Raw genomic sequence first — 12,989 nt, forward strand, 5'->3', positions numbered from 1 at the left:
GGTCCCCATCTTTCTCCAATCCCCCTACTGGGAGTAAGTTTCCAAACCCTGGGAAGTCCCTCCCTATGAGCACCGGGTGTGGGAGTTTAGGGACTACACCTGCTGCTACCTCAGTAGTGTTCCTTGGATCTCGATTTTTACTGGGATAGTGGGGTAGGTAACTAACTGTCCCATGGACACATGTTATCCCCGTACGTTTAGCCTGCAGCAGCTGACTACGCTTCACGAGCTTCCCTGAGATAAGCGTGATAGCACTCCCCGAATCAACCAGTGCCGTGGTCCCTACCCCATTTAGTTTCACTGGTCTGGTGTACATATGTGGGGTTAGTGAGACCCCCACAAGGTGGATTAGGGAGCATGGATCTGCCCAGTTCCCCAGGTTACACTGCATAGGCTCCTCAGCATTGGGACACTGTGCAAATATGTGTCTCCACTCCCCGCAGGCATAACATCTGTATGGAGCCCTAGGCGTTCCCCGGTCTCTTGGTTTGGGCAGTCTAGCACCACGATCCTCTTCTCCCTCAGTGCTCCGACTCTTTGTGGCCTCTGATGGGCCTTCAGCCTCTCTCTTTTTCCACCTGGGCCCTCCTGGTGGCCCAGTCACCCGAACTTTAGGGCTTGGTGCTGCTAGTTTAACCCGGGGTGCCTCTTCCTTAGCTGGTTGGGTCAGCTCCCTCGCTGTCCTTCGCCTCTCTACCAGGGCGACAACCTCGTCATAGGTGGAGGGTTCGTTCTGGCTTACCCAGGCACGAAGGTGTGGTGGTAGTCCCCTCATGTATCGGTCGATGACCAGAACCGCTAGTATCTCTTCCGGACTCTGGGACTCTGTTTGCAACCACTTTCGTGCGAGATGGATGAGGTCATACAATTGGGACCGCGGGGTTTTGTCTTCCTGGTACCTCCAACTGTGATACTGCTGGGCCCACACTGCTGTCGTTACCCCAGATCTGGCCAGGATCTCTGCTTTCAGCTGGGGGTAGTCTGCCGCAGCCTCTTCAGGCAGATCATGGTAGGCCTTCTGGGCCTCCCCACACAGGAATGGGGCAAGGATGCCAGACCACTGATCTCGAGGCCAAGCCTCCCGTAGGGCTGTCCTCTCAAAGGCCAGAAGGTATGCCTCTACATCATCCTCCCGTGTCATTTTCTGCAGCCAATGGCTGGCCCGTATGAGCCGCGTCCCATCATGGCCGCGATTCAGCTCTGTAAGGGACTTTACCTGGTTTACCAGTTCCCGCAACATAGCTCGGTCTTGAGCAGCCTGGTCCATCAGCAGGCAATTAGTCTCTTGCTGCAGCCGCACTGCCTCCTGTTGGGCGGCTGCCTGGACACGGGTAGCCTCCTGCTGGGCCGCCGTACCATGTATCAGTGCCCGCACTACGTCATCCATTGTGGTAGGAAAAAAAATAAACCCTCTCCCTTTTTTTGGTTTTTTTGTTTTTGTTTTTTAAATCACCCTCCTTCCGCCGCGCTGTGCACCCCAAGATCCCACCTTTAACACCAGTGTGACAAGGTTCCTCCTCTATTTTGGTGGGTCCTGCGCTTATTGGCGGATTTTCTTGCCTCAGAGATTCACCATGTGGGTTGGGGAACAGCCCAGAAACCTTCCCCTCTGGAACAACCCACAGTCCAGGTCAATTGGGAGGTTTGGGGGGAACCCGGGCCCGCCCTCTACTCCGGGTTCCAGCCCAGGGCTCTGTGGACTGCAGCTGTCTAGAGTGCCTCCTGTAACAGCTGCATGACCGCTACAACTCCCTGGGCTACTTCCCCATGGCCTCCTCCAAACACCTTCCGTAGTCTCATCACAGGACCTTCCTCCTGGTGTCTGATAACGCTTGTGCTCCTCAGTCTTCCAGCAGCACACCCTCTCACTCTCAGCTCCTTGCGCCTCTTGCTCCCAGCTCCTCACACTCACACCACAAACTGAAGTGAGCTCCTTTTTAAAGCCCAGGTGCCCTGATTAGCCTGCCTTAATTGATTCTAGTAGCTGCTTCTTAATTGACTCCAGGTGTCCTAATTAGCCTGCCTGCCGTAACTGGTACTAGCAGGTTCCTGATTACTCTAGTGCAGCCCCTGCTCTGGTCACTCAGGGAACAGAAAACTACTCATCCAGTGACCAGTATATTTGCTCTCTACCAGACTCCTGTACCCCACTGGTCTGGGTCTGTCACACTTTCTTGAGTGGTAACAGCTAATATAGACCCCATCATTTTGTATGTATAATTGGAATTGTGTTTTCCAGCATGCATTACTTTGCATTTATCAACATTGAATTTCATCTGTCATTTTTTTGCCCAGTCATCCAGTTTTGTGAGATCCTGTGACAAAATACACCCCTGTATTCACACCCTACACTCTGCTGTAATTGTCTTTGTAGAAAGTATGCCTTGTTAAGGTATCATTTGAGAACTCATCATTTTCTGGTCATTATTGTCCTGGTAAAATATGTGTGGCAATATTGTATGGGAAGTTATAAGATTTCCCTACATGGTGGTGGTAACACATGTTCCAAATCCCACTGCTCTGCCCAAACAGAATTTAGAAAACATGTCTTTCCTAAACATAGGAATGTGTACTCTTCTTAACGCAGTTTACTGCTAAATGCAAATTATCAGGCAGGAAAGGAAGACAAAGGAAGTTCAAACAGGTGAAAAAGCCAGCAGGGAATATCCTTCCACATAGACGCTTTGGCTCCAGGTACTTAGCTGGAAATGTTTTTCAAGAGGGGGACTGAAACTATAAAAGGAAGGGACAAACGCCCCAAGGTATCCCCTTCTATCTCCCTATTCTTCGCATTTGCTGCACCTGAAGACAAAGGAACAGTGGTTGGACTCTGAGGAAGAGGTCCTCTCCTGAGAGTTTGGTCAGTAATCTGCTGGAGCATGTGGTGAAAAAGTTTGCTTTCGAAGTAAGAGAGTTTCTTAAGTAGATACCAGTAAGCATTTTATCTTTATTTTTCTTGTAATCATTTTTGACTTTTATGCCTCATTACTTGTAGTTAATAAACTGGTTTTATTGCTTTATCTAATCCAGTTTGTTCAAATTAAAGTAGCTGGGTAACTCCATGTGAGGTAACAAGTTGTGTGTGCATGTTATTCCCTTAAAGGAATAATGGACTCAATATATTTGCCCTGTCCAGGAGAGGGCTGGGAGGCACGGGACATACATTTCTGGGTGGGAAATCTGAGACTGGGAGTGTGTGGTGGTCACCTGGTGGTAAACTTTAAGGCTGCTAAGTGCCAAGATGTGGCTGGCTGGCTGCAGCACCCACAGACATAGCTAGGAGTGCCTACATGCTGGAGGCTGTTTGTGAGCAGCAAGGCATAGTAAAGGGCATCACAGGTTACAGGGCAGGGGTGACACAGCTACTCATTAGTCTGGATTGTACTCTAGCATGTCACAGATCCCTTTGTATCTCTTTGCTGTCAGCTTTGGATTTAACTATTTTGAGTAATTTTATATTGTCTGCAAACTTTGTCACCTCATTTTTTTACGCCCTTTTCCAGATCATTTATGAAAATGTTGAACAGTACGGTTCCCAGTACAAATCCTCAGGCACCCTGCTGTTTACTTCTCTCCACTGTGAAAACTGACTATTTATTCCTACCTTTTGTTTCCTATCCTTTGACCAGTTAGGGGTCCTCTCATCCCATGACTGCCTACTTTGCTTAAGAGCCTTAAGTGCTTTCTAACTGCTAGATACGCTCTCCTAGGGATTTACAAAATAAACTTTCTCTTTGTTTCAGGAGAAGTAGGTTTTAGTGTCTAAAAAGAGGAAACTTTTTAGTAGTGTAAGTCAGTGGCTCTCAACCTTTCCAGACTTCTGTACCCCTTTCAGGAGTCTGATTTGTCTTGCATACCCCCAAGTTTCACCTCACTTAAAAACTATTTGCTTACAAAATCAGACATCAAAGTACAAAAGTGTCACAGCACACTATTACTGAAAAATTGCTTACTTTCTCATTTTTACCATATAATTATAAACTACATCAACTGGAATATAAATATTATATTTATATTTCCGTGTGAAGTATATAGAACAGTATAAACACATCATTGTCTGTATGAAATTTTAGTTTGTACTGAGTTTTAGTGCTTTTCATGTAGCCTGTTGTAAAACTAGTCAAATGTCTAGATGAGTTGATGTACTCCCTAAAAGACCTCCATGTACCCCCAGGGGTATGCGTACCTCTGGTTGAGAACGACTGGTTTAAGTGATTTATCAGTAAACTAAATCTAACGCCAAATTGCATACTAGGGGTAGTGACATTCAACGTTGCTATTTTTATACAGCTTTTAACTTTTCTTTTGAAATCTCTCAGCTGTCCATTTACAGGAGTCTGCTCTAAAGGAGCTAGAGCGGATGGCTGCACCTACAGAAGAGAAGAATAGCACTAATAGTGCACACATGGATGAATTGACCCCTGCTCCTCCATTTGCAACTGCAACTAAACAAGGATCAGTGTCAGCTGATTCTTCAGGAGGAGGTGACCAGGAGGTGAGAGAAGAGAAATCCAGGCTGGAGAAAAGAAGTGAGCCTCATGATGAGCCTAACAGCCTATCTGAAAGGGAGACAAGTACTGGTAAACATCACCACCTGCACCTTTCCAGCTGCCACGAATGCTTTGAACTTGAAAACAGCACCATTGAGTCAGTCAGATATGCTTCATCAGAAAACATTCCAGAACTTCCTGATGATTGCAGTGCTAGCATGGAAGAAGTTACTGATGGCTGTTTGGCAAGAGAACTAAGAAGGATAAACCTCACTGGGAAGCCTCCCAATGTCTTAATTTATGTGGGCTCTGACCCTATGAAAATCAAATTTGAGAAGATAAAATCAGTGCTCAAGGAGTGCATCGATACAGACAGCTACACCATCTACCAGCTGGTTGAGGAACAAGTTCTGAAAGCTCCCTGGCTTGATAACTCGTTGTTGTTGGTTATTGCCACAGAGGAACTCATTTCGAAGGACAATCACAAACAGTTCCTGACCTACTTGTCAAAAGGTGGGAAGATTTTAGGGCTTTCTGCCTCTTTTACATTTGGCAGTATACAGATAAGGAGCAAAAGTGAACTGAAGAAGACCATCCAAGAATTAGTGTTCTATAAAGCAGATAACAGTGAAGTTAAATTAAACCTTCTGACGAGTGGCAGTGTTTTTGAGCAAGAGGTTAAAGAAAATCTCAGCCCAGTGAAGTCGTTGAGTCACTTAAATAATACAGATAAAGATATGATCATTGTTCACCTGCCATATGGAGATCGTGGAGGAGAAGCCATTCTGTGTCAGGTACTGTGTGTAAGAAGACTTAAGTTGTTTATTGCCATAGTATAATATGCTTATTATGGTGTGCTCCTAGATTTCAGCTGACTTCAATTATAAGTTCATTTTTGATGCCTCTCTAAAGTCCACAGACAGGAATACCTGCCTCAAATTTGATAGGTTAGACAAAGGACTAAGGCAGAATTTTTCTACGTAGTTTGAAGTTTTGTACAAAGGATTCCTGAATTATGGGACTCAGGTCATTAGAGTAGGAAAATAACATTTTGTCCATTTGTAGCAAAAGAAAAGAAGGAGGGAGATGATAATGTAGTTTACTGGGCTCATCTTGTTGAGTTCTGGTGCAGTGAACCAAATGGAACAGAAATACAAGAATATAAACCTTAGATATGGGCAACCTTTACCCTTATTTTAATTATAGGACAGACTTTTTTTTTCAGGATTCAAGACTTATGTATAGATGTTTATTCTTCTGGTAATATGAGTCATCTTCCAATTACTCACTTCAGAAAACTTCATCAGGGCTTCTCCAAGGTGCTTTCCCCTCACCAGGGCTCCACAGGATGTACAGATGACAAATTCCTTTTGAACTTATTTTGCCAAAGGCAAATCCCAACATTCCTTGTTTATGGTAGCTGCCAGATTCACCCTAAACAGTTTTTAATCTGTCACCTTCCCATATGCCTTTTTTTGTAACTTTCCCACCTCAATGTATGGAAAAGGGCATTTTGGGGCATTTCTAGTGTCTTAGGTATCCAATGATCAGCTTTACTGCATGTCTCCAAGTATTAAAATATTCCTTTTTAAAGCTGTACACATTTACCAGTATTACTTTTGAGTGTCACTGCCAAAAGACTATGGCATCTTGAGAAAACCAGGTTATGTAGATCAAATGTTATAGTTTTGTATAACAATTTCTGCCACCCGTGTGTTGGGTACTTGAAGTAGAAAATTGATTAGGCACTGTTGCTATCCATTTCTTTAAGTTGCATGGTAAAATCTGTTTTGCTGTAGCATTTAAATTGACCCCTCTCCTCTAATAAAATTTAATACGGCAGTGAGTTTCCCAAGAAAAAGGCCAATGTGGGGTAGGTTCAGAAATCCGATTAAAAGGATTAGAATGTCATTTATGATTTTTACATGGGTTCCAGTCTGCATCTGGAAAGGCGTATTGTTGTTCTCTTTATGACTATATTGATAGGAGTATTGACAGTGACATCAGCCAGTAAATATTCAAAGTCACAGGATAGTTATTTCCCTCTTCTGCACTGGTCTAGTTTCATAACATTCCCTCTTTAATTCAATAAATTTGTGTGGCTGAATTATAGAAGAGTGGATAATGCATACTATAGATAGAGAAAATAAAATGTGCAAAAATGTATGAAAGCACAGAACAAGTAATTTTTATGCCACTTTCATTTAAGTGTATTTGCATATAGTAGAATAAAACAATTGTACATTTTGTATTCTACTAAATTTAACATCTTAGAACTTCTGTGAGATACAATATATAATTTTAGGACGGCTAGGTTGGACTCTGCATTTCAGCTCTGCTTCTTAGGGCTTGTACACATGGAGAGTTAGTTCTCAGGAAGGCAGGATGTGAATATACAACACTCTAGTTTGCCACGTACTAAATCTCTGTGGATCCTGCTACACTGCTCTAAAAGTTTTGTGATTAGCTTTCATTTATTGCTCTTTGAAGTACAGTAACTCCTTGCTTAACATTGTAGTTGTTCCTGAAAAATGCGATTTTAAGCGAAACGACGTTAAGCGAATCCAATTTCCCCATAAGAATTAATGTAAATAAGGGGGGGTTAGGTTCCAGGGAAATTTTTTTTTTTTTGCCAGACAAAAGACATTATATAAATTTTAAACAATTTTAAACAAGCAATTTAATACAGGTATTAAACAGGCTGGCAGCCCTCTATCAGCTCTCCTATGCGCACCTCCTCCCCCCCCAGCGCCTCCCGCTCACCGGTGGACCCTGCAGATCAGCGCCTTCCCCCTGCTCCTCCTGCCTGCGGCAATCCGCTGTCTTGCGGCATTCAGGAGGCTGGGGGGAGGAGCGAGGACGCGGTTCACGGGGTCCGCCGGCGGGCGGGGGCGCTGGGGGTGGGGGCGTAGGGGAACTGATGGGGGGCTGCCATCCATGGACACAGAGCAGGCGGCCAAACGACGTTATAGGAGAGCATTGCACAACTTTAAACGAGCATGTTCTGTAATGGAGCAGGGACGTAACATCGAAACAACATTAAGCGAGAGGATGGTAAGTGGGGAGTTACTTTACTGCTAAATAGTATTTCCAAAGTGCACTACACACAGAACTTTTAGCGTGTGGTAGCAGGGTCCACATGGCCAATTAGTGAGCAGCACGCTGGAGTGCTGTATAGTTGCAGCTTGGCTTGCTGATTGTGTAGACCAGGGGTTCTCAAACTGGGGGTCGGGACCCCTCAAGGGGTCGTGAGGTTATTATGTGCGGGGTCGTGAGCTGTCAGCCTCCACCCCAAACCCCGCTTTGCCTCCAGCATTTATAATGATGTTAAATATATAAAAAAGTGTGTTTAATTTATAAGGGGGGTCGCACTCAGAGGCTCGCTGTGTGAAAGGGGTCACCAGTACAAAAGTTTGAGAACCACTGGTGTAGACAAGCCCCCAAAGTTCACCTCTACTTTGAAAAGTGATTCTGTATAAAATGGCCTTGTAGTTTTCTGTGTTAGTGTTCCAGATATAATCAGTGCAGTTCAAAAATAAAAAATGTTTTTCTAATTTCAATGCTGTGATTCATCTTGGAATTAGTCAGGCTGGGTTCTTTCTACTTTGTGCATCACTACCAACAAAAATTCTGCAATCAGAACTGAATTCCACTGGTTCACGAGCCAGAATGGAATCCAGAGCAGCCTTGTCTATACAGTGCTAACAGAAGAAAAAAGTAGCAAAAACTTCTTTTAGACAGTAAGTAGATATGGTCTCCAAATACATGCGGGAGACAGACCAACTGATTAAGAAAGGGGCATTTTTACACACTTTTAAGAGAAGAACTGTATTTTACCAATAGCTTTAGTCTCCTCCTTGGAAGTTAAGGATTCATTGGTCTGTACTAATATTTGCTACACCTTGGATTTGTATCTGCTTGACAGGCTTTTAAGATGTCAAAGCCCTATTCATTAATATGTCTTGTTTCTTCATCATATAAAATATAACCTTACTTCTAACGCACAAGTCACACTGAATTTTACACGGCTCTTGTACTAAATTCAGCTACTAGTAAGTGAATAGACACCAAGCCATTTTTAGGTCTGCTTTGCTTTTATCTACCTCAGCTGCTGTCTTTCGTATTAGTGACTCCTTTCTTTTTCTTTTCCCATCTCCCCAGATATACTTGGAGATGGATATCGCCTCTCTGACTACACAAACCCAAGAAGATTTTAATTTACTCAAAATGAGCAACGCCAAGAGATATGAAGTTCTTAAGGAGATCCTGACATTACTTGGACTGAGTTGTGAATTAAGTGAAGTTCCTTCACTAACTCCTATTTATTTGCTCTCTTCTGATGAGGTGAGCTTTCTACTTAAATTACAGATATAAGAGATTTAAACTAAATAGCTTGATGCATGATTTTAAAAAAACAAAATAATCTTTTTATAGTTCTGGGGTAGAAAGGGCTGCCAAGTTGTTAGGCCAAGTAATTTTAATATGTACCAAAAATTACTAAAAGTTTCTCTAGAGAGATGAGAAAGTGTAGGCCAGATCTTAATTGTTTCTGAGTGCCAATTTAGGGATGTGACTTCCACTGTTTTAGTCACAAGGGAGTCTTCACCATGTCTTATGAGACACCATGATTAAAAACAAAACCATCAAATTACTAACTTTACCTGTTTTAAAAAAAAAAAAAAAAAAAAAAACACAATAAACCATGGTGACTTCAGTTACAGTCTCTTTTATCTATCTTTCCATGAAGAGCTTTTAACAGAGATTATGCCTTAGAGAGTGGGCCGGTTTTTGGTGGGGGCATTCTTCTCTAGATAAGTCAATACCAAAGAGATATTTTCAAAACTAGTATTTGAGTCCTCTTTTAGTGTATCATACATAACTAAAACAGTTTATATATGGGCACGGGAATTTCATTTAAGGGTAGGTGAGTCCTGTGTGGTTTATCATGGGTAACCTAAACTGTTCAAAAATAGGCAAAGGTGAGTGATCTTAACTGAGGGTACGTCTACACTATGAAATTAGGTCGAATTTATAGAAGCTGGTTTTATAGAAATCGGTTTTATACAGTTGATTGTGTGTGTCCCCACATAAAATGCTCTAAGTACATTAAGTCGGCGGACCGCGTCCACAGTACCGAGGCTAGCGTCAACTTGCGGAGCGTTGCACTGTGGGTAGCTATCCCACAGTTCCCGCAGTCTCCGCCGCCCATTGGAATTCTGGGTTGAGCTCCCAATGCCTGATGATGCAAAAACAGTGTCGCGGGGGGTTCCGGGTACATGTCGTCAGGCCCCTCCCCCTCCATCAGAGCAACGGCAGACAATCGATTCGCGCCTTTTTACCTGGGTTACCTGTGCAGACAACATACAACGGCAAGCATGGAGCCCGCTTAGCTCAGCTCAGCGTCACCATATGTCATCTGGGTGCCGGCAGATGTGGTACTGCATTGCTACACAGCAGCAGCTAATTGCCTTTTGGCAGTAGACAGTGCAGTATGACTGGTAGCCGTCGTCGGCTATCTGGGTGCTGGCAGACGTGGGGCTGCATTGCTACACAGCAGCAGCTCCTTGCCTTTTGTCAGTGGATGGTGTATTACGACTGGTATCCGTCATCGTCGTATTCCTCAGTGAGTTCAATCAGAGGCACCTGGGCAGACATGTTTTGTCTCCTGGCCTATTGAACCGTCTTGACGATGATGGCTAGCAGTCGTAGTACATCATTTTCTGCCAAGCACCCAGAAGATGCCGATGGCTATCAGTCATGCTGCACCGTCTGCTGCCAGCTTAAGATGTAAAAAATAGATGGACCAGATTTGTTCTGTATTCATTTGCTTCCCCCTCCCTCCATGAAATCAACGGCCTGCTAAACCCAGGGTTTTGAGATCAATCTTTGGGGGGGCCATTCTGTGTGACAGTTGTTTGTGTTTCTCCCTGATGCACAGCCACCTTTGTTGATTTTAATTCCCTGTACCTGTAAGCCATGTCGTCACTCGCCCCTCCCTCCGTCAGACAATAGTTTCGCGCCTTTTTTTCAGCCCAGACGCCATAGCACTGGGATCATGGAGCCCGCTCAGATCACCACTGCAATTATGAGCACTATGAACACCACGCGCATTGTCCTGGAGTATATGCAGAGCCAAAACATGCCAAAGCAAAACCAGGCGAGGAGGCGATTGCAGTGATTGCATCGCGGCGACGAGAGTGATGAGGAAATTGACATGGACATAGACCTCTCACAAAGTACAGGCCCCAGCAGTGTGCAAATCATGGTGTTACTGGGGGAGGTTCATGGCGTGGAACGCCAATTCTGGACCCGGGAAACAAGCACAGACTGGTGGGACCGCATCGTGTTGCAGGTGTGGGACGATTCCCAGTGGCTGTGAAACTTTCGCATGCGTAAGGGCACTTTCATGGAACTTTGTGACTTGCTTTCCCCTGCCCTGAAGCGTCAGAATACCAAGATGAGAGCAGCCCTCACAGTTGAGAAGCGAGTGACGATAGCCCTGTGGAAGCTTGCAACGCCAGACAGCTACCGGTCAGTCGGGAATCAATTTGGAGTGGGCAAATCTACTGTGGGGGCTGCTGTGATCCAAGTAGCCAACACAATCAAAGACCTGCTGATATCAAGGTTAGTGACTCTGGGAAACGTGCAAGTCATAGTGGATGGCTTTGCTGCAATGGGATTCCCAAACTGTGGTGGGGCGATAGACGGAACCCATATCCCTATCTTGTCACCGGAGCACCAAGTACATAAACCGCAAGGGGTACTTTTCAATGCTGCTGCAAGCCCTGGTGGATCACAAGGGATGTTTCACTAACATCAACGTGGGATGGTCGGGAAAGGTACATGATGCTCGCGTCTTCAGGAACTCTGGTCTGTTTCAAAAGCTGGAGAAAGGGACTTTCTTCCCGGACCAGAAAATAACCGTTGGGGATGTTGAAATGCCTATCGTTATCCTTGGGGACCCAGCCTACCCCTTAATGCCATGGCTCATGAAGCCGTACACAGGCAGCCTGGACAGGAGTCAGGATCTGTTCAACTATAGGCTGAGCAAGTGCCGAATGGTGGTGGAATGTGCATTTGGATGTTTAAAAGCGTGCTGGCGCAGTTTACTGACTCGGATAGACCTCAGCGAAGCCAATATTCCAATTGTTATTGCTGCTTGCTGTGCGCTCCACAATATCTGTGAGAGTAAGGAGGAGACATTTATGGCGGGGTGGGAGGTTGAGGCAAATCGCCTGGCCGCTGATTACACGCAGTCAGACACCAGGGCGGTTAGAAGAGTACAGCAGGGCGCGGTGCGCATCAGAGAAACTTTGAAAACGAGTTTTGTGACTGGCCAGGCTACGGTGTGAAACTTCTGTTTGTTTCTCCTTGATGAACCCTCCCCCCCCCCCCCGTTCACTCTACTTTCCTGTAAGCTAACCACCCTCCCCTCCCCCCTTCGAGCACCGCTTGCAGAGGCAATAGAGTCATTGTTACTTCACATTCATGCATTCTTTATTAATTTGTCACACAACTAGGGGGATAACTGCCAAGGTAGCCTGGGAGGTGTGGGGGAGGAGGGAAGGACAAGGACACACTGCAGTTTAAAACTTTAAAACTTTAACTCTTATTGAAGGCCAGCCTTCTGATGCTTGGGCAATCATCTGGGGTGGAGTGGCTGGGTGGCCGGAGGCCCCCCCACCGTGTTCTTGGGCGTCTGGGTGAGAGGCTATGGAACTTGGGGAGGAGGGCTGTTGGTTACACGGGGCTGTAGCGGCGGTCTCTGCTCCTGCTGCCTTTCCTGCAGCTCAACCATACGCTGGAGCATTTCAGTTTGATGCTCCAGCAGCCGGAGCATCGACTCTTGCCTTCTGTCAGCAAGCTGACGCCACCTATCCTTTTCAGCCCGCCACTTGCTCTCTTCAGCCCGCCACCTCTCCTCTTGTTCATATTGTGCTTTTTTGCACTCTGACATTGACTGCCTCCACGCATTCTGCTGTGCTCTGTCAGCGTGGGAGGACATCTGGAGCTCCGAGAACATATCATCCCGAGTCCGCCGTTTTCTCCTTCTAATCTTCACTAGCCTCTGCGAAGGAGAAACATTTGCAGCTGGTGGAGGAGAAGGGAGAGGTGGTTTAAAAAAGACCCATTTTAGAGAACAATGGGTACACTCTTTCACGTTAAATTTTGCTGTTCACATTACACAGCACATGTGCTTTCGTTACAAGGTCACATTTTTCCTCTTATATTGAGGGCCTGCTGGTTTGGTGTGAGAGATCACTCACGCAGTGCCAGGCAACAGAATTTGGCTTGCAGGCAGCCATGGTAAGGCACAGTCTTTTGGCTTTTTTAACCTTCTTAACATGTGGGAATGGTTTCAAACAGTAGCGCCCTCATTTCCCATACCAAGCACCCGTTGGCTTGGCCATTTAAAATGGGTTTGCAATGTAAAAGGAGGGGCTGCGGTTTCTGGGTTAACATGCAGCACAAACCCAACTACCCCCCGCCCCCCCCCCC

At 45.4% G+C, this 12,989-nt stretch overlaps 1 protein-coding gene across 1 annotated transcript in view; it reads left to right on the forward strand.

Annotated features, from left to right (window-relative positions):
* HLCS (holocarboxylase synthetase) overlaps positions 1 to 12,989 on the forward strand; it is a 229,185-nt gene that overhangs the window by 26,407 nt on the left and 189,789 nt on the right. Inside the window, exons 4-5 of the mRNA XM_026651261.1 lie at positions 4,320 to 5,284; positions 8,652 to 8,834. Coding sequence (XP_026507046.1) covers positions 4,320 to 5,284; positions 8,652 to 8,834 — 1,148 coding nt within the window. The remainder of the gene's footprint in view (positions 1 to 4,319; positions 5,285 to 8,651; positions 8,835 to 12,989) is intronic.

Source organism: Terrapene carolina, unplaced genomic scaffold (assembly GCF_002925995.2).
Source record: "Terrapene carolina triunguis isolate 2854851 unplaced genomic scaffold, T_m_triunguis-2.0 Scaffold30, whole genome shotgun sequence".
Classification (NCBI taxonomy): Eukaryota; Metazoa; Chordata; order Testudines; family Emydidae; genus Terrapene; species Terrapene triunguis.